This window comes from Microcaecilia unicolor, chromosome 11 (genome assembly GCF_901765095.1).
Source record: "Microcaecilia unicolor chromosome 11, aMicUni1.1, whole genome shotgun sequence".
NCBI classification, from domain to species: Eukaryota; Metazoa; Chordata; class Amphibia; order Gymnophiona; family Siphonopidae; genus Microcaecilia; species Microcaecilia unicolor.
Window position 1 is genome coordinate 65991949 of NC_044041.1, and position 22526 is coordinate 66014474.

At 48.8% G+C, this 22526-nt stretch overlaps 1 protein-coding gene across 1 annotated transcript in view; it reads left to right on the top strand.

The window, feature by feature from the left end:
• The window catches only part of CIT (citron rho-interacting serine/threonine kinase), a 1023678-nt gene that overhangs the window by 103129 nt on the left and 898023 nt on the right, over positions 1–22526 (top strand). The window contains 1 exon segment of the mRNA XM_030217566.1: positions 1622–1715. Coding sequence (XP_030073426.1) covers positions 1622–1715 — 94 coding nt within the window.

The following is a 22526-nucleotide window of genomic DNA, read 5'->3' on the forward strand; positions in this document are numbered from 1 at the left end:
ACATTCTTTCTCCGTCCGCATACCCGCCCTGCTGAACGTCAGTTGTACGCGTTGGACTGCAAGAGAGCATTGGCCTTCTACCTGGAGTGGACGAGCCCACACAGACAGTCCGCCCAATTGTTTTTTTCTTTTGACCCCAACAGGAAGGGGGTTGCTGTCGGGAAACGCACCATCTCCAATTGGCTAACAGATTGCATTTCCTTCATTTACGCCCAGGCTGGGCTGACTCTGGATGGTCATGTCACGGCTCAGAGTGTTAGAGCCTTGGCGGCGTCAGTGGCCCACTTGAAGTCGGCCACTATTGAAGAGATTTGCAAGGCTGCGACGTGGTCTTCAGTCCACACATTCACATCTCATTACTGCCTCCAGCAGGATACCCGACGCGACAGTAGTTTGGGCAGTCGGTGCTTCAGAATCTGGGGTTTAGAATCCAACTCCACCCCACTAGGCCCAGTTTTATTCTGTTCAGGCTGCACTCTCAGTTAGTTGTTCTTCGTAGGTCAGTTTCTGTTATGTCCTCGCCATTGCGAGGCCCAATTGGCCCTGTTTGTTGTTTTGAGTGAGCCTGGGAGCTAGGGATACCCCAGTCATGAGAACAAGCAGCCTGCTTGTCCTCGGAGAAAGCGAATGATACATACCTGTAGCAGGTGTTCTCCGAGGACAGCAGGCTGATTGTTCTCATCTACCCTCCCTCCTCCCCTTTGGAGTTATTTCTTATTCCATTGCTTTTTACTTAAATGAGCGGGAGCGGTTGCGCACGGGCGGGAAGACGGCCGCGCATGCGCTGTGGGCGTACCCTGTGCGCGGGACCTCCCGCGAAACGTTTTCCGGTTGGAGGGGGCTGCCGTGGACGTCACCCAGTCGTGAGAACAATCAGCCTGCTGTCCTCGGAGAACACCTGCTACAGGTATGTATCATTCGCTTAACATGAAGAACGAGCATGTTCAGATGTGCTATCTTCAGGTATGTTCAAAAACATGAAGATCTAGCATGTTCAGATGCTCTTTCTTCAATGTGTTCATTTGGGCAGCCAGGCCTTGTGTATGTTTCTTGCACTGTTTGCGTTTTGCACTCATGTCTTTTTTTAGCCATAGGTACAAGGATCTTCATTGAAATTTTCCCGAACAAGATACCTTGTGCAACCTGCTGTTATGATTGATTTTTTTCCTTCTACAGTTTTCTCCATAGACATAAAGAAATCGGTGGAGTATATGTTCTGGATCAGGAACTTATTTCTCAGGACTGCAAGAATGTATTCTGCTCACTTTTTTTGTTTGTTTCATTTTCTGTTCTTCTCCTCTGTCCCTTGCGTTTATGTTCAGATCTACTCCATCAAAATTCTCTATTCATTTAGTTTTATGTCTGTGCACTTTAGAGAGAAATAAGAGCTTAAATCTGTGTGTGCATGTATGCGCATTGCTAAGCTAGATATGTTTGAAGGAGAGAGATAAAATACTGGGAACAGTCCCAAGTAATTGTGAATAAAGATTATGGTACCAGATTCCAGTTCTGGTTCTACTGAACTGGAAGTGCAAAATAGCAGGAGGAAACAGGGTAAAAAAAATGAGTAACAATACTGCTAATGATGAAAACTTCACAAATTTTAACTTTTTTTTTTTAGAGACATCAAGCCAGCAAATGTTCTCATTGATCGAACAGGACACATTAAATTGGTGGATTTTGGATCAGCGGCTAAACTGACTGCGGATAAAACAGTAAGGCAGTTTTCCCTGTTTGATTATGCTTTTGTATTGTAATTAAAACAACCATAACCTTTCTGGCCATGCTCCTTTGTTACCTCAATAAGGTATAGTTTGTAATGAAGGTTGTTTAGTTTGTACATTGTTTTGAAATATTTCAATTAATGTACTGAATTAAAAAAAAATTCAAAGATAAGCTTTCTGAATGCTCATGGGACTTCAAAATCACTGTAGTTAATCTTGATGAATTTTAATTTCAGTTGAAAAATATTTCTCCGAGGACAAGCAGGCTGCTTGTTCTCACTGATGGGTGACGTCCACGGCAGCCCCCTCCAACCGGAAACTTCACTAGCAAAGGCCTTTGCTAGTCCTCGTGCGCCGATGTGCGGCTGTCTTCCCGCCCGAACCGACTCGTGTTCGTCAGTCTTCTTTTGTCCGCGCTCGGGACGGTCGTGTTTTACCACTGTTTCGTGCCCCTCAAGTTGACCCTCGCGCGTCTTCGCGATTTTCGCCAGAAAAAAAAAAAAAAGAGAGACCGATCGGTCTTTACCCTTTTCCCGTATTTCCAGCTTTTTCCCGAGTAAGTTTCCTTTCGCTTTTTGGACCGGCCTATTTGGCCTCGTTTCGGGTTTTTCTCCCTTCTTTTTGGTGCCCTTTGTCATCATCGCGAATTTTGATTTCGCCGGCGTGATTTTTCCGCCCATGTCATCGAAGCCTTCCAGCGGCTTCAAGAAGTGCACCCAGTGAGCCCGGGTAATCTCGCTCACTGATAGGCACGCTTCGTGTCTTCAGTGTCTGGGGGCTGGGCACCGCCCGCAGGCCTGCAGTCTTTGTGCTCTTTTAAAAAAGAGGACTCAGGTAGCGAGATTGGCCCAGTGGAACGTGTTGTTCTCAGGCTCTTCGACGACAACAGCACGGGCATCGAGTGCATCGACGTCGACAGCATTGAAGTCTTCGACCTCGGCATCGGCTGCATCGAGGCCCCTACCTTCGCCATCGACTGCATCGAGGCCCCTACCTTCGCCATCGTCAGTACCGAGGTATCGAAAGGCTGCGTCGACGTCGGTGGTACCGGGACCTCCGCTGTTGCTGATGTCGTCGGACGGTGGTGCTTCGTCTGGAGTGCAGGTGAGGGCTGTCCATTCCCCTGCTGGTGGTGGTGAGCCTTCGGGTGGGTCTCCCCCTATCCTGAGGGCTCCTGCGGTACAGCCACCCCGAGATCGACCTTCTTCGGCCTCGGCCCCGAGGAAGCGACGGCTGGATTCTACATCCTCCTTGTCGGTACCGGGAAGCTCCGGTGACATGCTTCGCTTGAAGAAGTCTAAGAAGCATCGTCACCGGTCTCCTTCCCGTCTCGGTACCAAGAGCTCTGGGTAGCCGAGGCAGTCGGCACCCAGTATGCATCGGCACCGGGAGGACCGCTCACCCTCTGTTCAGGAGGTGTCGATGCGCTCCCCCTTAGACAGCCCGGAACAGCCTCCACGCCCGGAACAGACTCTGACATCGACGCCTGCATCGGCTTCTCAGTCTTTCTCCACAGCCGCTCTGCACGAGAGTCTCCGGGCCGTTCTTCCAGAGATTCTGGGAGAGCTGTTGCGCCCTTCCCCTCCGGTACTGGGGGTGCTTACGCCACCGGTACCGTCGAGTGAGGCGCCGGCTGGCCCCTTGCCCGAGGTGAGGTCTCCGATCGGCCTCGGCCGCCTCCCAGGCAGACTCCCCGACGACGTCGGCGGAGGGAGCTTTGCCAGTGCTGGCGAGGGAGTCCACCTTTCGACGCTCCTACCGTGGCCGTGTTTCCACGGAGTCGAGCCGGGCACGGCTTCAGACACAGGTTCATGAACTTGTGTCTGATACCAATGGTGAGGCCTCGTGGGAGGAGGAGGAGGACAACAGATATTTCTCTGACGAGGAATCTGATGGCGTTCCTTCAGCATCTACCTCCTCAGGTAGACGTTTTTATGGGGGAAGGAGGGCTGTTCCCTACTCTTCTGGTAAGCATAGGTACAATCCTCCCTCTCGCCAGCCTGCGGCCCAGGCTAAGCCCCAGCGCGCTCGCTCTCGTCAGCAGCGTGCGCCTCAGCAAGACCCCACAGCTCCCCAGCAAAAGCAGGGGACGAGCTTTTGACTGGCTCCAGCAGAGAATAGCCGACACCAACGTGTCCATGCCGGGCGATCTGCCGGTCGGGGGGAGGTTGAAAGCTTTTCACCAAAGGTGGCCTCTTGTAACCTCCGACCGTTGGGTTCTTCAAATAGTCCGGCAAGGATACACCCTCAATTTGGCCTCGAAGCCTCCAAATTGCCCACCGGGAGCTCAGTCCTACAGCTTCCAGCACAAGCAGGTACTTGCAGAGGAACTCTCCGCCCTTCTCAGCGCCAATGCGGTCGAGCCCGTGCCATCCGGGCAAGAAGGGCTGGGATTCTATTCCAGGTACTTCCTTGTGGAAAAGAAAACAGGGGGGATGCGTCCCATCCTAGACCTAAGGGCCCTGAACAAATATCTCGTCAAAGAAAAGTTCAGGATGCTTTCCCTGGGCACCCTTCTTCACATGATTCAGCAAAACGATTGGCTATGCTCTCTGGACTTGAAGGACGCCTACATGCACATCCCGATATTGCCAGCTCACAGGCAGTATCTGCGATTTCAGCTGGGCACACGTCACTTCCAGTACTGTGTGCTACCCTTTGGGCTCGCCTCTGTGCCCAGGGTGTTCACGAAGTGTCTGGCTGTAGTAGCAGCAGCGCTTTGCAGGCTGGGAGTGCATGTGTTCCCTTATCTCGACGATTGGCTGGTGAAGAGCACATCCGAGGCAGGAGCTCTACAGTCCATGCAGATGACTATTCGCCTCCTGGAGCTACTGGGGTTTGTGATAAATTATCCAAAGTCCCATCTTCTCCCAGTACAGAGACTCGAATTCATAGGAGCTCTGCTGGATTCTCGGACGGCTCATGCCTATCTTCCGGAGACAAGGGCCAACAATCTGTTGTCCCTCGTCTCCCGGGTACAAGCGTCCCAGCAGATCACAGCTCGGCAGATGTTGAGATTGCTTGGCCACATGGCCTCCACAGTTCATGTAACTCCCGTGGCTCGTCTTCACATGCGATCTGCTCAATGGACCCTAGCTTCCCAGTGGTTTCAAGCTGCTGGGGATCTAGAAGACGTGATCCACCTGTCCACGAGTTTTCTCAAATCCCTGTATTGTTGGACGATTTGGTCCAATTTGACTCTGGGACGCCCTTTCCAAATTCCTCAGCCACAAAAAGTGCTGACTACGGATGCGTCTCTCCTGGGGTGGGGAGCTCATGTCGATGGGCTTCACACCCAGGGAAGCTGGTCCCTCCAGGAACGCGATCTGCAGATCAATCTCCTGGAGTTACGAGCGGTCTGGAACGCTCTGAAGGCTTTCAGAGATCGGCTGTCCCACCAAATTATCCAAATTCAGACAGACAACCAGGTTGCCATGTATTACATCAACAAGCAGGGGGGGACCGGATTTCGCCCCCTGTGTCAGGAGGCCATCAGCATATGGCTGTGGGCTCGCCATTACAGCATGTTGCTCCAAGCCACATATCTGGCAGGCGTAAACAACAGTCTGGCCGACAGGTTGAGCAGGATTATGCAACCTCACGAGTGGTCGCTCAACTCCAGAGTAGTGCGCCAGATCTTCCAGGTGTGGGGCACCCCCTTGGTAGATCTCTTTGCATCTCGAGCCAACCACAAGGTCCCTCAGTTCTGTTCCAGACTTCAGGCCCACGGCAGACTGGCATCGGATGCCTTCCTCCTGGATTGGGGGGACGGCCTGCTGTATGCTTATCCTCCCATACCTCTGGTGGGGAAGACTTTGTTGAAACTCAAGCAAGATCGAGGCACCATGATCCTGAGTTCTCCTTTTTGGCCGCGTCAGATCTGGTTCCCTCTCCTTCTGGAGTTGTCCTCCGAAGAACCGTGGAGATTGGAGTGTTTTCCGACCCTCATCACACAGAACGAAGAGGCGCTTCTGCATCCCAACCTCCAGTCTCTGGCTCTCACGGCCTGGATGTTGATAGCGTAGACTTTGCCTCTTTGGGTCTGTCGGAGGGTGTCTCCCGTGTCTTGCTTGCTTCCAGAAAAGATTCCACTAAGAGGAGTTACTTCTTTTTATGGAGGAGGTTTGCCGTCTGGTGTGACAGCAAGGCCTTAGATCCTCGCTGCTGTCCTACACAGACCCTGCTTGAATACCTTCTGCACTTGTCTGGTCTCAAGACCAACTCTGTAAGGGTTCACCTTAGCGCAATCAGTGCATACCATTACCGTGTGGAAGGTAAGCCGATCTCAGGACAGCCTTTAGTTGTTCGCTTCATGAGAGGTTTGCTTTTGTCAAAGCCCCCTGTCAAGCCTCCTACAGTGTCATGGGATCTCAATGTCGTTCTCACCCAGCTGATGAAACCTCCTTTTGAGCCACTGAATTCATGCCATCTGAAGTACTTGACCTGGAAGGTCATTTTCTTGGTGGCAGTTACTTCAGCTCGTAGAGTCAGTGAGCTTCAAGCCCTAGTAGCTCATGCTCCTTATACCAAATTTCATCATAATAGAGTAGTCCTCCGCACTCACCCTAAGTTCTTGCCAAAGGTGGTGTCGGAGTTCCATCTGAACCAGTCAATTGTCTTGCCAACATTCTTTCCCCGTCCTCATTCCTGCCCTGCTGAACGTCAGCTGCACACATTGGACTGCAAAAGAGCATTGGCCTTCTATCTGGAGCGGACACAGCCCAACAGACAGTCCGCCCAAATGTTTGTTTCTTTTGATCCCAACAGGAGGGGAGTGGCTGTGGGGAAACGCACCATATCCAATTGGCTAGCAGATTGCATTTCCTTCACTTACTCCCAGGCTGGGCTGGCTCTTGAGGGTCATGTCACGGCTCACAGTGTTAGAGCCATGGCAGCGTCAGTGGCCCACTTGAAGTCAGCCACTATTGAAGAGATCTGCAAAGCTGCGACGTGGTCATCTGTCCACACATTCACATCTCATTACTGCCTGCAGCAGGATACCCGACGCGACAGTCGGTTCGAGCAGTCAGTGCTTCAGAATCTGTTCGGGGTTTAGAATCCAACTCCACCCCCCTAGGCCCATGTTTATTCTGTTCCAGGCTACACTCTCAGTTAGTTGGATAAATTGTTAGGTCAACCTCAGTTATGTCCTCGCCGTTGCGAGGCCCAATTGACCATGTTTGTTGTTTTGAGTGAGCCTGGGGGCTAGGGATACCCCATCAGTGAGAACAAGCAGCCTGTTTGTCCTCGGAGAAAGCGAATGCTACATACCTGTAGAAGGTATTCTCCGAGGGCAGCAGGCTGATTGTTCTCACATACCCGCCCGCCTCCCCTTTGGAGTTGTGTCTTCCCTTGTCTTTGTCTTGCTACATATGAAGCCCATCGACGAGAATGGTATAGAATTTGCGTTCCAAGACGTATGACCAAAGACTTGCTGACCTGAACATGTATACCCTGGAGGAAAGGAGGAACAGGGGTGATATGATACAGACGTTCAAATACTTGAAAGGTATTAATCCGCAAAAAAATCTTTTCCGGAGATGGGAAGGCGGTAGAACGAGAGGACATGAAATGAGATTGAAGGGGGGCAGACTCAAAAAAGATGTCAGGAAGTATTTTTTCACGGAGAGGGTGGTGGATGCTTGGAATGCCCTCCCGCGGGAGGTGGTGGAGATGAAAACGGTAACGGAATTCAAACATGCGTGGGATATGCATAAAGGAATCCTGTGCAGCAGGAATGGATCCTCAGAAGCTTAGCCGAAATTGGGTGGCGGAGCAGGTGGGGGAAGAGAGGTTGGTGGTTGGGAGGCGAGGATAGTGGAGAGCAGACTTATACGGTCCGTGCCAGAGCCGGTGATGGGAGGCGGGACTGGTGGTTGGGAGGCGGGAAATACTGCTGGGCAGACTTGTACGGTCTGTGCCCTGAAAAAGGCACGTACAAATCAAGGTAAGGTATACACATGAGTTTATCTTGTTGGGCAGACTGGATGGACCATGCAGGTCTTTTTCTGCCGTCATCTACTATGTTACTATGTAACTATGTTATATGGGACTGACGAACACGAGCCGGTTCGGGCGGGAAGACGGCCGCGCATGCGCGGTGCGCATCGGTGCGCGAGGACTAGCAAAGGCCTTTGCTAGTGAAGTTTCCGGTTGGAGGGGGCTGCCGTTGACGTCACCCATCAGTGAGAACAATCAGCCTGCTGTCCTCGGAGAATACCTTCTACAGGTATGTAGCATTCGCTTTACTGCCTATCCTTTTTATCAAAGATAGTACAGAGCAGAGAACAAGATAAAAACATACAGTAAAATAAAAAAGATCTAAAAAAAAAAACAGTGCCACAAAATACAATATAAAGAAACATTTCCAACCATTTTCATCTGCAGGTAACCAGGTTTTCAATAACTGGTGAGAAGAGCATTACACAGGGGATGCCTAAATAGTAAGAGGATGGAAATACAACATGGCTGTTCCGGTGTTATGTTGAAAGTGTAGTGGGAATTATGGCCAAAGCTGAACAGACTTCTGCAGTCTGTGTCCTGCAAGTGGCAAAAGACATAGGTTTGACAACTCCAGTATTGGGGAACTATGGCCAATGCTGGACACACTTCTACTGTCTGGGTCCCACAAATAGCAAAAGACAGATGAAGTTGTTAAGGATTGTGAAAAATTGCAAAAGGACCTAACGAGTGGGAGATTGGGCATCCAAATAGGTGACATTTAATGTGAGCAAGTGCAAAGTGATGTATGTATGAAAGAGGAAACCAAACTATCTACATGATGCAAAGTTCCACATTAGGAGTCACCTCTCAGAAAGAAAATGTAGGTGTCAATGTTGATAAGAAACCCTTTGCTCAGTGTGCAGCGGTGTCTAAGGTAGCAAATAGAATGAATTAAATTATTAGGAAAGGAATGAAAAATTAAATTATTAGGAAAGGAAAACAAAAATGAAACTATTATAACTTTGTATCACTCCATGGTGCACTGTATCTTGGATACTGTATGCAATTCTGGTCAGCGCTTCTGTCACTAAACGCCTAGCCACCTGCCTGGGGCTAACCCTGCAGCCACCTGGAGAGTCTATCCCCAGTACTGTTCAGGTCCACCTGCCGCTTGTGCTCTACACTAGCACCCTCCACCCCACCGACTGGGTCTCACTTGCCTCTGGGCAAGTCTCCCATTCTCAAAGTATTCCCAGATGATTTCTAGGTTACTCTCTCAGGGGTTCCACGGTTCCTAGAAAGCACCCACAGACCCAACACACAAACCACCAGGATTCTTAGACATTCCAGGACATTAGAGCCAATAAACAATTGTTTATTTTCATAAAAATATTGAACAGTGAACCATAAAAACAGATGGGGAAAAACAGCACACAATAACAGGTAACTAAAATAGGATGAATTATTAAAACTATCTAACACTTGTTACTACCTAGGTAACACCTGGAGAGTTTTAGGAAGTTATCTGCTCATAAGTCTTGAACAGGATCTCAGGACAGAGATGTTTACCTCTGTACTCCCAGACTGAGATTGAGAGAAAAGCCTGTAACTCCTGGCTGTATCTGAAGTCCAGGTCAATCGGAGCCCAGAACAACAATTTTCAATAGTAGCTAGCCACAGCACTGCAGGAACTTCCTGCGCTAAACTAAAGACGAAAACAACCTTTCTGTAACAGCTTAAAACTGAAAACAAGCGCTATCTTCTGGCCAATTAGGAGAAATAAACTTCATCAGTAAAATAATACACTTCACAGGCTAAGAAACCCACTGTTTCATCACAGCATTTCAAAAAATATATATTGAAATTAGAAAAGGGGATGGGATGAATTCCCTTTGAGGAAAGGCTAAAGCGACTAGGGCTCTTCAGCTTGGAGAAGAGATGGCTGAGGGGAGATATGATAGAGGTCTTATAAAATACTAACTGGAGTTGAATAGTAGATGTGAATCACTTGTTTACTGTTTAAAAAAAAATACTAGGACTATGGAGGTATGCAATGAAGCTAATAAGTAGTAAATCAGGGAAAATATTTCTTCACTTAATGTGTAATTAAACTCTTGATTGCGTTGCCAGTGAATGTGGTAAAAGCAGTTGGCTTAGCAGAGTTTAAAAAAGTTTTGGATAATTTCCTAAAAGAACAGTTCATAAGCCGTTAAGATAAACTTGGGAAAATCTACTGCTTATTTGTAGGATAAGCAGCGTAAAATCTGTTTTACTGTTCTGGGATCTTTCCATGTACTTGTGATCTGCATTGACCACTGTTGGGAACAGGAGGGTTTGATGGACATTCGATCTGTCCCAGTATGGCAAAGCTTATGTTCTTATTCAGAAACTCCAGTATTGTATATCACTGTATTATCATATTATGCAAGTGAGGGTGCTGTACAATTCAAGAGGGAGGGGGAAGACATCTTAAATAGCAAGTTAAATACTGTTAGTAATACTTTGGTTATAACATATATTGTCCCTAGGACTCATCATATTTCAATGCCTACCTGTGGTTGTCATGATTGCAAATTGCCAACCAGTGTTTAGGCATGAATGACTATAACCTGCACAGGTTGACGAGTGCTGCTCTGGCTGCCTTCTTGGGCAAACTGGATGGACTGTGTAGGTCTTTATCATGCTGTCATTTACCATGTTACACTTTTAAATCTAAGTTGATCTATTCCAGATCTCCAGGACAGCCAAACAAACACTGTGTTTTGTTTTCACAAAATGATAATAGCCCTTTGATTATGGAGTTTAAGATCAGGGCAGCTCAAATTCCACTAGAATTCACTCGGAAACATAGGTCCAATCCTATAATATCATGAAAAGCCAAAGACACCTTCATACTTTGGAAGAAAGGTGGGAGAGGGGAGATATGTTGCATATATATTTAAATGTCTCGATCATAAATGCACAGGAGACGTGTCTCTTTCAATTAAAAGGAAGCTCTGGAATGAGGGGGCATAGGATGAAGGTGAAAGGGGATAGACTCAAAAGTAACCTGAGGAAATACTTCACAGAAAGGGTTGTGAATTCACGGAACGGCCTTCCGGTGGAAGTTGTGGAGATGAAAACAATAACTGAATTGAAGAGAGCTTGGGACAAGTATATAGGATCTGTAAGGAAGTGACAGGGAAAGTAGATGGCATGGATGGGCAGACTGGATAGGCCATATAGACTTTATCTGCCTACATTTTTCTCTGTTTAAATCAAATCTTCCATTCCAAGGGCAACCATTATGTATGTATTTATCATTTCTAGCCTGCCTATTAACTAGGCAGATTACAATAAAACATAATTAAAATTACAAAAACAATACATTAAAACAAAATAAACTGCTTCATACTACTGTTGATTTCAACTGTTCATGATATTAAGCTAAAAAGCCTGAAGAAATAAATGGGATGCTTCTTGAAACATGACACAGCAGGTAAACCCGCAGGGTCTCTGGCAGCCTGTTCCAAAATAAGGGCCCTGCAACATAAAAGGTTGCATCTCTATAGTATCAGTGTAACACACTACAAGTTGTCATGTTCCTGCTGATCTCAAGTCATGAGATGGATTTTAAAGTTGTAATGCTTCTGTCATGTAATTTATTTATTTATTTATTGCATTTGTATCCCATATTTTCCCACCTCTTTGCAGGCTCAGTGTGGCTTACATTACATTATGAATAGTGGAAGTACATAAGAAAATAGATATTTAGTATTGCAGGACCTTGGGTAACATGATAATGATAGAGCATGATAATAGTATAGCAAGCAAATCTCATAGGGCTATTCTGGATTTATGTGTAGGAGTTCACATTTGTTGATGTTTGTGGTATACCTTGTTAAAGAGATGAGTCTTCAGTAGTTTGCGGAAGTTAGTTAGCTCGTAGATCGTTTTTAAATTGCGCGGCAGCGCGCTCCAGAATTGTGTGCTCAAGTAGGAAAAGGTTGATGCATGCATTAATTTGTACTTTAGACCTTTGCAGTTGGGGAAGTGAAGATTGAGGAATGTGTGAGATGATTTTGTAGCGTTCCTGGGTGGTAGGTCATTCAGGTCTGACATGTAGGCTGGGGCATCTCTGTGAATGATTTTGTGAACTAGGGTACATATTTTGAATGTGATGCGTTCTTTTGAGTGGTAGCCAGTGTAGATTTTCTCGTAGGGGTTGAGCACTTCCATATTTAGTTTTGCCGAATACGAGTCTAGCTGCTGTGTTCTGGGCTGTCTGAAGTTTCTTGATTATATGCTCTTTGCAGCCAGCATAGAGTGCGTTACAGTAGTCTAGATGGCTGAGTACCAGGTTACGGAAGACTGTCCTTGGGAAGAAAGGTCTTACTCTTTTTAATTTCCACATTGAGTGGAACATCTTTTTGGTTGTGTTTTTCGCATGATTCTCCAGTGTTAGGTGATGATCAATGGTAACTCCAAGAATTTTTAAGGTGTCCGAAATTGGAAGTTTCAGTGTTGGTGTGTTGATGGTGGTGAATTTGTTCATGTTATGTTGAGAGGTGAGTATTAGGCATTGTGTTTTTTCTGCATTGAGTTTCAACTGGAATGCATCTGCCCATGAATGCATGATATGTAGACTCTGGTTGATGTCACTGGAGATTTCCTTTAAATCTTGTTTAAATGGGATGTAGATCGTTACATCGTCTGCGTATATGTGTGGGTTGAGGTTTTGGTTTGATAGTAGTTTGGCCAAGGGTATCATCATTAAGTTGAATAAGGTCGGTGAGAGGGGGGATCCCTGTGGCACTCCGCGTTCAGGTATCCATGTAGCTGATGTAGTCGAATTAGATGTCACTTGGTAAGATCGTGTGGTTAGGAACCCCTTGAACCAATTGAGAATGTTGCCTCCAATTCCGAAGTACTCGAGAATATGTAGTAGTATTCCATGATCAACCATGTCGAAGGCGCTAGACATATCAAATTGTAGAAGTAGTATGTTCTTGCCAGTTGCAATCATTTGTTTAAATTTATTCATGAGGGTAACTAGTACTGTTTCCGTACTGTGGTTGGACTGGAATCCTGATTGGGAGTCGTGTAGTATTGAGAATTTGTTTAAATAGTTTGTGAGTTGTTTGGTTACCATCCCTTCTGTTAATTTGGTTATTAAGGGAATGGATGCTACTGGCTTGTAGTTGGTTAATTCACTAGCACTCTTCTTTGCGTCTTTGGGTATGGGGGTGAGTAGAATGTTTCTTTTCTCCTTCGGGAAGAGTCCGATTTGTAGCATATAGTTCACGTGATTCGTGAGGTCTGTTATAAATTGTTGAGGAGCAGATGTCATAAGGTTGTTTGGGCATATGTCTAATTTGCAGTGAGATTTAGTGAATCTTTTGAGTGTTTGAGAGATGAGATCCTCCGATAATGTCTCGAAGTTGGTCCAGGTTCTGTCTGCTGGGTATACACCAGGGTCTGGATCTAGACAGTCAAGAAGTACAGCATAATCGGTGGTGCAGACTGGTATTTTAAGTCGCAATTGTACGATTTTCTCATTGAAGTATCTCACGAGATTGTCTGCTCCTGGTGTATCTTTGCTGTTGGTTGTGATTAGTGTGATATCTAGTAGTTGATTTACGAGTTGGAAGAGTTTGTGTGTCTTTGTAGTTTGGTCCAATTTCAGTTTTATAAAATAGTCTTTTAGTTTGTCTTATGGTATATTTATATTTTCTTTGGAGTTGTTTCCAGGCGTTAAGTGTGGGGTCGTCTTTCTTTTTATTCCATGTACGTTTTAACCTTCTTACTTGTGTTTTAAGTTTTTTCAGTTCTTCATTGAACCATGGTGTTGAGTTCTTCCTGTGTGAGGTTCTGGTTTGAGTTGGGGCAATTTTGTCTAATATTGACCTGCATCTATTGTCCCATTCTAGGAGGAATTGGTTTGTATCTGTATTTATTGTCCATCCGTTGTGGTAGATCTGTTGCCAGAATATTATCGGGTCTATGTTTCCTCTCGTAGTGTAGATTTTTCGTTCTTTGTTAATTGTGTCTTTCATTTGCCATTGGAGGGAGATATATGCTTTATAGTGGTCTGACCACGGTGCGGGTGCCCATCTTGTGTCTGTTAATATAAGGTAATATAGTATTCTCCGAGGACAAGCAGGCTGCTTGTTCTCACTGATGGGTGACGTCCACGGCAGCTCCTCCAATCGGAATCTTCACTAGCAAAGTCCTTTGCTAGCCCTCGCGCGCCTGTGCGCACCGCGCATGCGCGGCCGTCTTCCCGCCCGAAACCGGCTCGAGCCGGCCAGTCTTCTTTCGTCCGCACTCGGTACGGTCGTGTTTTCGCCGTGTCGAGCCCCGGAAAGTCGAACTCGCGCGTCCTTTTTCGACGTGTTTTTTCTTCGGAAAATCCTCAAAAACTGTTTGGGAAGTGCTCCGGAAGCCCTCTCGGGTTTCGTTTGCCCCTTCCCGTATTTTTCAGATTTTGCCCCGGTAAGTTTTCTTTCGTCGTCGGGGTAGGCCTCTTTTCGGCCTCGGTCGAGATTTTTCTCCCTCTAAGTTTTGGTGCTCATTTTCGCCATTTCGGCTTTTGATTTCGCCGGCGTGATTTTTCCGCCCATGACATCGAAGCCTGCCAGCGGCTTCAAGAAGTGCACCCAGTGCGCCCGGGTAATCTCGCTCACTGATAGGCACTCGTCGTGTCTTCAGTGTCTGGGGGCCGAGCACCGTCCTCAGAACTGTAGTCTGTGTTCCCTGTTACAAAGGCGGACTCAGGTAGCGAGATTGGCCCAGTGGAACGTTTTGTTCTCGGGCTGTTCGTCGGCATCGGCACCGGGGGCATCGAGTGCATCGACGTCGTCAGCGTCCAGACCTTCTTCCTTGGCTGCTAGTGTATCGGGTGCATCGAGGCATCGAGTCTCTGCATCGGCGCTGAGGCATCGGGCGACTGCATCGACGTCGGTGGTACCGGGACCTCGTCTGCTGATGTCGTCGGACGGTGGTGCATCGTCTGGAGTGCAGGTGAGGGCTGTCCATTCCCCTGCTGGTGGCGGTGAGCCTTCGGGTGGGTCTCCTCCTACCCTGAGGGCTCCTGCGTTACAGCCCCCCCGAGACCGACCTCCTTCGGCCTCGGCCCCGAGGAAGCGACGGCTGGATTCTACGTCCTCCTCGTCGGTGCCGGGGAGCTCCGGTGACATGCTTCGGAAGAAGTCGAAGAAGCATCGACACCGGTCTCCTCCCCGCGTCGGCACCGAGAGCTCTGGGTCGCCGAGGGAGTCGGCACCCAGCAGGCATCGGCACCGAGAGGACCGCTCACCCTCTGTTCAGGAGGTGTCGATGCGCTCCACTCTGGACAGCCCGGAGCAGCCTCCACGCCCGGAACAGGTTCTGACGTCGACGCCTGCATCGACCTCTCTGCCTTTCTCTGCAGCCGCTCTGAACGAGAGCCTCCGGGCTGTTCTCCCAGAGATTCTGGGAGAGCTGTTGCGCCCTACCCCTCCGGTACCGGCGGTGCTTGCGCCTCCGGTACCGTCGAGCGTGGCGCCGGCTGGCCCATCGCCCGGGGTGAGGTCCCCGACGTCGGTACCGCATGCGGTGCCGACTGCGGCCAACTCCCAGGAGGGCTCCTACGTCGGCGGAGGGAGCTTCGCCGATGCGGGCGAGGGAGTCTACCTCTCGACGCCCCCATCGTGGACGTGGCTCCACGGAGTCGAGCCGGGCGAGGTTGCAGACACAGGTTCGTGAACTTGTGTCTGACACCGAAGGTGAGGCCTCGTGGGAGGAAGAGGAAGACCCCAGATATTTCTCTGACGAGGAGTCTGAGGGTCTTCCTTCTGATCCCACTCCCTCCCCTGAAAGACAGCTTTCTCCTCCTGAGAGTCTGTCTTTCGCTTCCTTTGTCCGGGAGATGTCTACGGCCATCCCCTTCCTGGTGGTTGTGGAGGACGAGCCCAGGGCTGAAATGTTTGAGCTCCTGGACTATCCTTCTCCACCTAAGGAAGCGTCCACTGTTCCCTTGCACCATGTCCTAAAAAAGACATTGCTTGCGAACTGGACCAAGCCACTAAGTAATCCCCACATTCCCAAGAAGATCGAGTCCCAGTACCGGATCCATGGGGACCCAGAGCTGATGCGCACCCAGTTGCCTCATGACTCTGGAGTTGTGGATTTGGCCCTAAAGAAGGCTAAGAGTTCTAGGGAGCATGCTTCGGCGCCCTCGGGCAAAGACTCTAGAACCTTAGACTCCTTTGGGAGGAAGGCCTACCATTCTTCTATGCTCGTGGCCAAAATCCAGTCTTACCAGCTCTACACGAGCATACACATGCGGAACAATGTGCGGCAGTTGGCGGGCTTGGTTGATGCTCTTCCCCCTGAGCAAGCCAAGCCTTTTCAGGAGGTGGTCAGGCAGCTGAAGGCGTGCAGAAAATTCCTGGCCAGAGGGGTGTATGACACCTTTGATGTTGCGTCCAGGGCCGCTGCTCAGGGTGTGGTGATGCGCAGGCTCTCATGGCTGCGTGCCTCCGACCTGGAGAATAGACTCCAGCAGCGGATTGCGGACTCGCCTTGCCGTGCGGACAATATTTTTGGAGAGAAAGTCGAGCAGGTGGTAGAGCATCTCCACCAGCGGGATACCGCATTCGACAAGTTCTCCCGCCGGCAGCCTTCAGCATCTACCTCTACAGGTAGAAGATTTTTCGGGGGAAGGAAGACTGTTCCCTACTCTTCTGGCAAGCGTAGGTACAATCCTCCTTCTCGACAGCCTGTGGCCCAGGCTAAGCCCCAGCGCGCTCGCTCTCGTCAGCAGCGTGCGACTCAGCAAGGCCCCTCGGCTCCCCAGCAAAAGCAAGGGACGGGCTTTTGACTGGCTCCAGCAGAGCATAGCCGACATCCAAGTGTCAGTGCCGGGCGACCTGCCGGTCGGGGGGAGGTTGAAAGCTTTTCACCAAAGGTGGCCTCTCATAACCTCCGATCAGTGGGTTCTGCAAATAGTCCGGCAAGGATACACCCTCAATTTGGCCTCCAAACCTCCAAATTGTCCACCGGGAGCTCAGTCTTACAGCTTCCAGCACAAGCAGGTACTTGCAGAGGAACTCTCCGCCCTTCTCAGCGCCAATGCGGTCGAGCCCGTGCCATCCGGGCAAGAAGGGCTGGGATTCTATTCCAGGTACTTCCTTGTGGAAAAGAAAACAGGGGGGATGCGTCCCATCCTAGACCTAAGGGCCCTGAACAAATATCTCGTAAAAGAAAAGTTCAGGATGCTTTCCCTGGGCACCCTTCTTCCCATGATTCAGGAAAACGATTGGCTATGCTCTCTGGACTTGGACGCCTATACGCACATCCCGATACTGCCAGCTCACAGACAGTATCTGCGATTTCAGCTGGGCACACGTCACTTCCAGTACTGTGTGCTACCCTTTGGGCTCGCCTCTGTGCCCAGGGTGTTCACAAAGTGCTTGGCTGTAGTAGCAGCGGCACTTCGCAGGCTGGGGGTGCACGTGTTCCCATATCTCGACGATTGGCTGGTGAAGAACACATCCGAGGCAGGAGCCCTGCAGTCCATGCAGATGACTATTCGCCTCCTGGAGCTACTGGGGTTTGTGATAAATTACCCAAAGTCCCATCTCCTCCCAGTGCAGAAACTCGAGTTCATAGGAGCTCTGCTGGATTCTCAGACGGCTCGCGCCTACCTCCCAGAGGCGAGGGCCAGCAACTTGTTGTCCCTCGTCTCGCGGGTACGAGCGTCACAGCAGATCACAGCTCGGCAGATGTTGAGATTGCTGGGCCACATGGCCTCCACAGTTCATGTGACTCCCATGGCCCGCCTTCACATGAGATCTGCTCAATGGACCCTAGCTTCCCAGTGGTTTCAAGCTGCTGGGGATCTAGAAAACGTGATCCACCTGTCCATGAGTTTTCTCGAATCCCTGTATTGGTGGACGATTTGGTCCAATTTGACTCTGGGACGTCCTTTCCAAATTCCTCAGCCACAAAAAGTGCTGACCATGGATGCGTCTCTCATGGGATGGGGAGCTCATGTCGATGGGCTTCACACCCAAGGAAGCTGGTCCCTCCAGGAACGCGATCTACAGATCAATCTTCTGGAGTTGCGAGCGATCTGGAACGCTCTGAAGGCTTTCAGAGATCGGCTGTCCCACCAAATTATCCAAATTCAGACAGACAACCAGGTTGCCATGTACTACGTCAACAAGCAGGGGGGCACCGGATCTCGCCCCCTGTGTCAGGAAGCCGTCAGCATGTGGCTCTGGGCTCGCCGTCACGGCATGGTGCTCCAAGCCACATATCTGGCAGGCGTAAACAACAGTCTGGCCGACAGGTTGAGCAGGGTTATGCAACCTCACGAGTGGTCGCTCAACTCCCGAGTGGTGCGCCAGATCTTCCAAGCGTGGGGCACCCCCTTGGTGGATCTCTTCGCATCTCGAGCCAACTACAAAGTCCCTCAGTTCTGTTCCAGGCTTCAGGCCCACGGCAGACTGGCATCGGATGCCTTCCTCCTGAATTGGGGGGAGGGTCTGCTGTATGCTTATCCTCCCATTCCTCTGGTGGGGAAGACTTTGCTGAAACTCAAGCAAGACCGAGGCACCATGATTCTGATTGCTCCTTTTTGGCCGCGTCAGATCTGGTTCCCTCTTCTGGAGTTATCCTCCGAAGAACCGTGGAGATTGGAGTGTTTTCCGACCCTCATCACGCAGGACGAAGGGGCTCTTCTGCATCCCAGCCTCCGGTCCCTGGCTCTCACGGCCTGGATGTTGAGAGCGTAGACTTTGCCTCTTTGGGTCTGTCAGAGGGTGTCTCCCGCATCTTGCTTGCTTCCAGGAAAGATTCCACTAAGAGGAGTTACTTCTTTCTATGGAGGAGGTTTGCCGTCTGTTGTGACAGCAAGGCCCTAGATCCTCGCTCTTGTCCTACACAGACCCTGCTTGAATACCTTCTGCACTTGTCTGAGTCTGGTCTCAAGACCAACTCTGTAAGAGTTCACCTTAGTGCAATCAGTGCATACCATTACCGTGTGGAAGGTAAGCCGATCTCAGGACAGCCTTTAGTTGTTCGCTTCATGAGAGGTTTGCTTTTGTCAAAGCCCCCCGTCAAGCCTCCTACAGTGTCATGGGATCTCAATGTCGTTCTCACCCAGCTGATGAAACCTCCTTTTGAGCCACTGAACTCCTGCCATCTGAAGTACTTGACCTGGAAGGTCATTTTCTTGGTGGCAGTTACTTCAGCTTGTAGAGTCAGTGAGCTTCAGGCCCTGGTAGCCCAGGCCCCTTACACCAAATTTCATCATAACAGAGTAGTCCTCCGCACTCACCCTAAGTTTCTGCCGAAGGTTGTGTCGGAGTTCCATCTGAACCAGTCAATTGTCTTGCCAACATTCTTTCCCCGTCCTCATTCCTGCCCTGCTGAACGTCAGCTGCACACATTGGACTGCAAGAGAGCATTGGCCTTCTATCTGGAGCGGACACAGCCCAACAGACAGTCCGCCCAATTGTTTGTTTCTTTTGATCCCAATAGGAGGGGAGTGGCTGTGGGGAAACACACCATATCCAATTGGCTAGCAGATTGCATTTCCTTCACTTACGCCCAGGCGGGGCTGGCTCTTGAGGGTCATGTCACGGCTCATAATGTTAGAGCCATGGCTGCGTCGGTAGCCCACTTGAAGTCAGCCTCCATTGAAGAAATTTGCAAAGCTGCGATGTGGTCATCTGTCCACACATTCACATCTCATTACTGCCTGCAGCAGGATACCCGACGCGACAGTCGGTTCGGGCAGTCAGTTCTTCAGAACCTGTTTGGGCTTTAGGATCCAACTCCACCCCCCTAGGCCCTGTTTGTTCTGTTCCAGGCTGCACTCTCAGTTAGTTGGTAAATTTTTTTAGGTCAATCTCAGTTATGTCCTCGCCGTTGCGAGGCCCAATTGACCATGTTTGTTGTTTTGAGTGAGCCTGGGGGCTAGGGATACCCCATCAGTGAGAACAAGCAGCCTGCTTGTCCTCGGAGAAAGCGAATGCTACATACCTGTAGAAGGTATTCTCCGAGGACAGCAGGCTGATTGTTCTCACAAACCCGCCCGCCTCCCCTTTGGAGTTGTGTCTTCCCTTGTATCTCTTTTGCTACATATGAGACTGGCCGGCTCGAGCCGGTTTCGGGCGGGAAGACGGCCGCGCATGCGCGGTGCGCACAGGCGCGCGAGGGCTAGCAAAGGACTTTGCTAGTGAAGATTCCGATTGGAGGGGCTGCCGTGGACGTCAGCCATCAGTGAGAACAATCAGCCTGCTGTCCTCGGAGAATACCTTCTACAGGTATGTAGCATTCGCTATATGATACTATACTGGCCAGGGCTTTATAAACAAGTGACAATAGGTTAAACCTAATTCTAAAATAAACTGGAAGCTAGTGTAATTTTTTCATTGCTGATATAACATGATCCAGTTGACTGAGTCTCAGTGTGGCATTCTGTACAACGTTTAGTGCCTTACATCTCACCTGTGTTAAATCCATGTATAAACTATTACAGTAATTTAATTTTGTTAACACCAAACTTTCTACTACCACCTGAAAATCAATAGATAACATTGGTTTTATTTTACTCAGAACTCGCAAATTGATAAAAGATGGTTACCTGAGCCTGCATTATAAGCTGTGAATCTAAGATATTCCAAGATTCAAAATACGTTTTTTTTAAAATAGGCAAACGTATTATTTTTATGTTCATTTTTTGTCATATTTAAAGCCAGCTTTATTTTAACCGTTCAATCATTCCTTAGCATCCCTCCAGATCACCTCAGAGAAAACTAAACTAAGGGTTGGAGATGGAGAATTCCTGATTCTTGAGAGAGCCTGTATTTCACTGTACAGTTCCTCATAGAGCCAGTATTTCTCAATCTCCTAGCAGGTATTGGATGTGGTGAGCTTTTCAGTTTCATTTGGGAGGAGGTGGGCTAGATTTTTTCTATTCCTTTTCTTTCTCTGTCAGTAGCCTTTGCTAGCAAGTTTTTAAGGATATTAAAAAAAGGAAAAAAAGGTTCCTTTAGTATTTTTTTTTTTTGTCATCTGTGCTCTGCTTCAGTTTCTGGGGTCCAAGGCCAAAGGGGGTTTTCTGTAGCCCTGGGGGTGTTAAACTCAGGTGTCTGGGAGCTCCCCCCTTTTCCCGCCAGTCCGCATCCATTCTCAACTGGGAATTGAAAGGCTTGACCCTTTTGTAGGAGGAGAGCCTTGAGTGCTGCAGGGGACAGCCATGGTAAAGAAAGGAAGGAAGGGGAAAACAGCTCTGAGTTTTGCAGGCACGTTGGTACTCTGTGTGTGTAGGTTTGGTAAACTCTCGCCTTACAAACCTTCTCTAGGCACTGTCGGGGGAGATTCCATTTTTCTTTTTTGTGCCTTTATGCCACTACAGAAGGAGCCTTGAGTAGTGACTAGAAAGCTGCATGGGAACAGGGTTAGCGAGAATTCTGCAGGGTTCCCGCGGGGATGGATGCAGTTTCTGTGAGGTTTCCGCAGAAGTGTAGTGCCAGGCCAGCCTACCTATCCTTTCCTTATGCCATGGCAATTGCACTAAAAAAAAAATTAATGGATATGGTTGATTGTATTGCCACTGAGAGGGGAAGTTATCAACATGGGCTACTGTTAAATTGGATTATTTTATCACAAGTCGGGTTATTTTAGCACAGGGAATGGAAGAGATTACTTGCAGGGATGGAGGAGATTACTTGTGGAGATGGGTGGGTATGGAGGAGATTCCAGTGGGGACGGGCAGTTGGGGCTTTGGCGGCAGTGGGACTTAAAAAGAAATGTTGAAGGTTAGAACATTGTTGACGTAAATCTAGGAGTGTAGTTGATACGATTTGCTGGAGGAGTGCTCAAATTGAGTATAAAAAGGGCTTGGATTCAGCTAAAAGGATATATTATTCTAATTGGTGGGAATAGAGTGGCCTAATTTAAGGAAGTTATTTGGTTTCTTACAAGAAAATTTATCACTACTGAATTCTTCTGTTTCAGCTCGGCCTTCTGCAGAGACTTTGGCTGGTCATTTTGCTTCTAAAGTAAACAGTCATCAATTATTTGATCTCTTTGGAGCTTGATGATTATGATAATCGGATTGGGATAATATGACTCTTGCAAATATTCCCACTGATAAGTTATGGACTACGTTTGAACCTGTTTCTCAAGTCTTTTGAGTCCTTTAGTGACCGGGTTGTTTAGATCTGATTCTCCTATTTGTTGAGAGATCCTTCTGCAGAGCTATTTGAATGGCTTGTTTTGTTTGTTAATTCTGCACTGAAATTGGAATGGTTTCCTCCAGGTATTGGAGAGGAATGCAGCACCCTCCTTAGAAACCGATATTCTCGTCTCTTCCGCCAAAAGAGAACTTGGGCCGGCAAAGGCTGCAGCACTGCTGTTCAAAATGGCGCTCCCGCTGGCCAACTCCACACAGGAAACCGTGGCATCGGGAGCGGAGAGCGAAACTTTCCCCTGCTGATGTCGGTATACCCTGGTTGCAGTCCAGTGCTTCCCGCAGCAGGAACAGCACTTTACTGTTTCTGCTGCCATTGGGTAAGGGAATTAAAACCGGCACTCACTCACAGTGCTCCAGCAGCAGCGGACCTCCCAGGGGAGAACCTGTACAAAGAAACCAGGCTCTCCTGATGCCTTTGCTCTCTGTTTTTTTTTTTTTTTTTTTTTTAAGTTGTGAGGAAGGGGAACAACCACAGATTGCTCTGCAGAAACACGGGGAAGAGGGGTGAAATAGGGACCTAGGAACCTCCAGGTATGTCTCCAAAGATGGCACCTTTAGCTAAGCATCCCCTGTCTCAACTGGCCTACCAGCCCAGGAGACCCACAACCAGATAAATCCAGGAGCTGGCA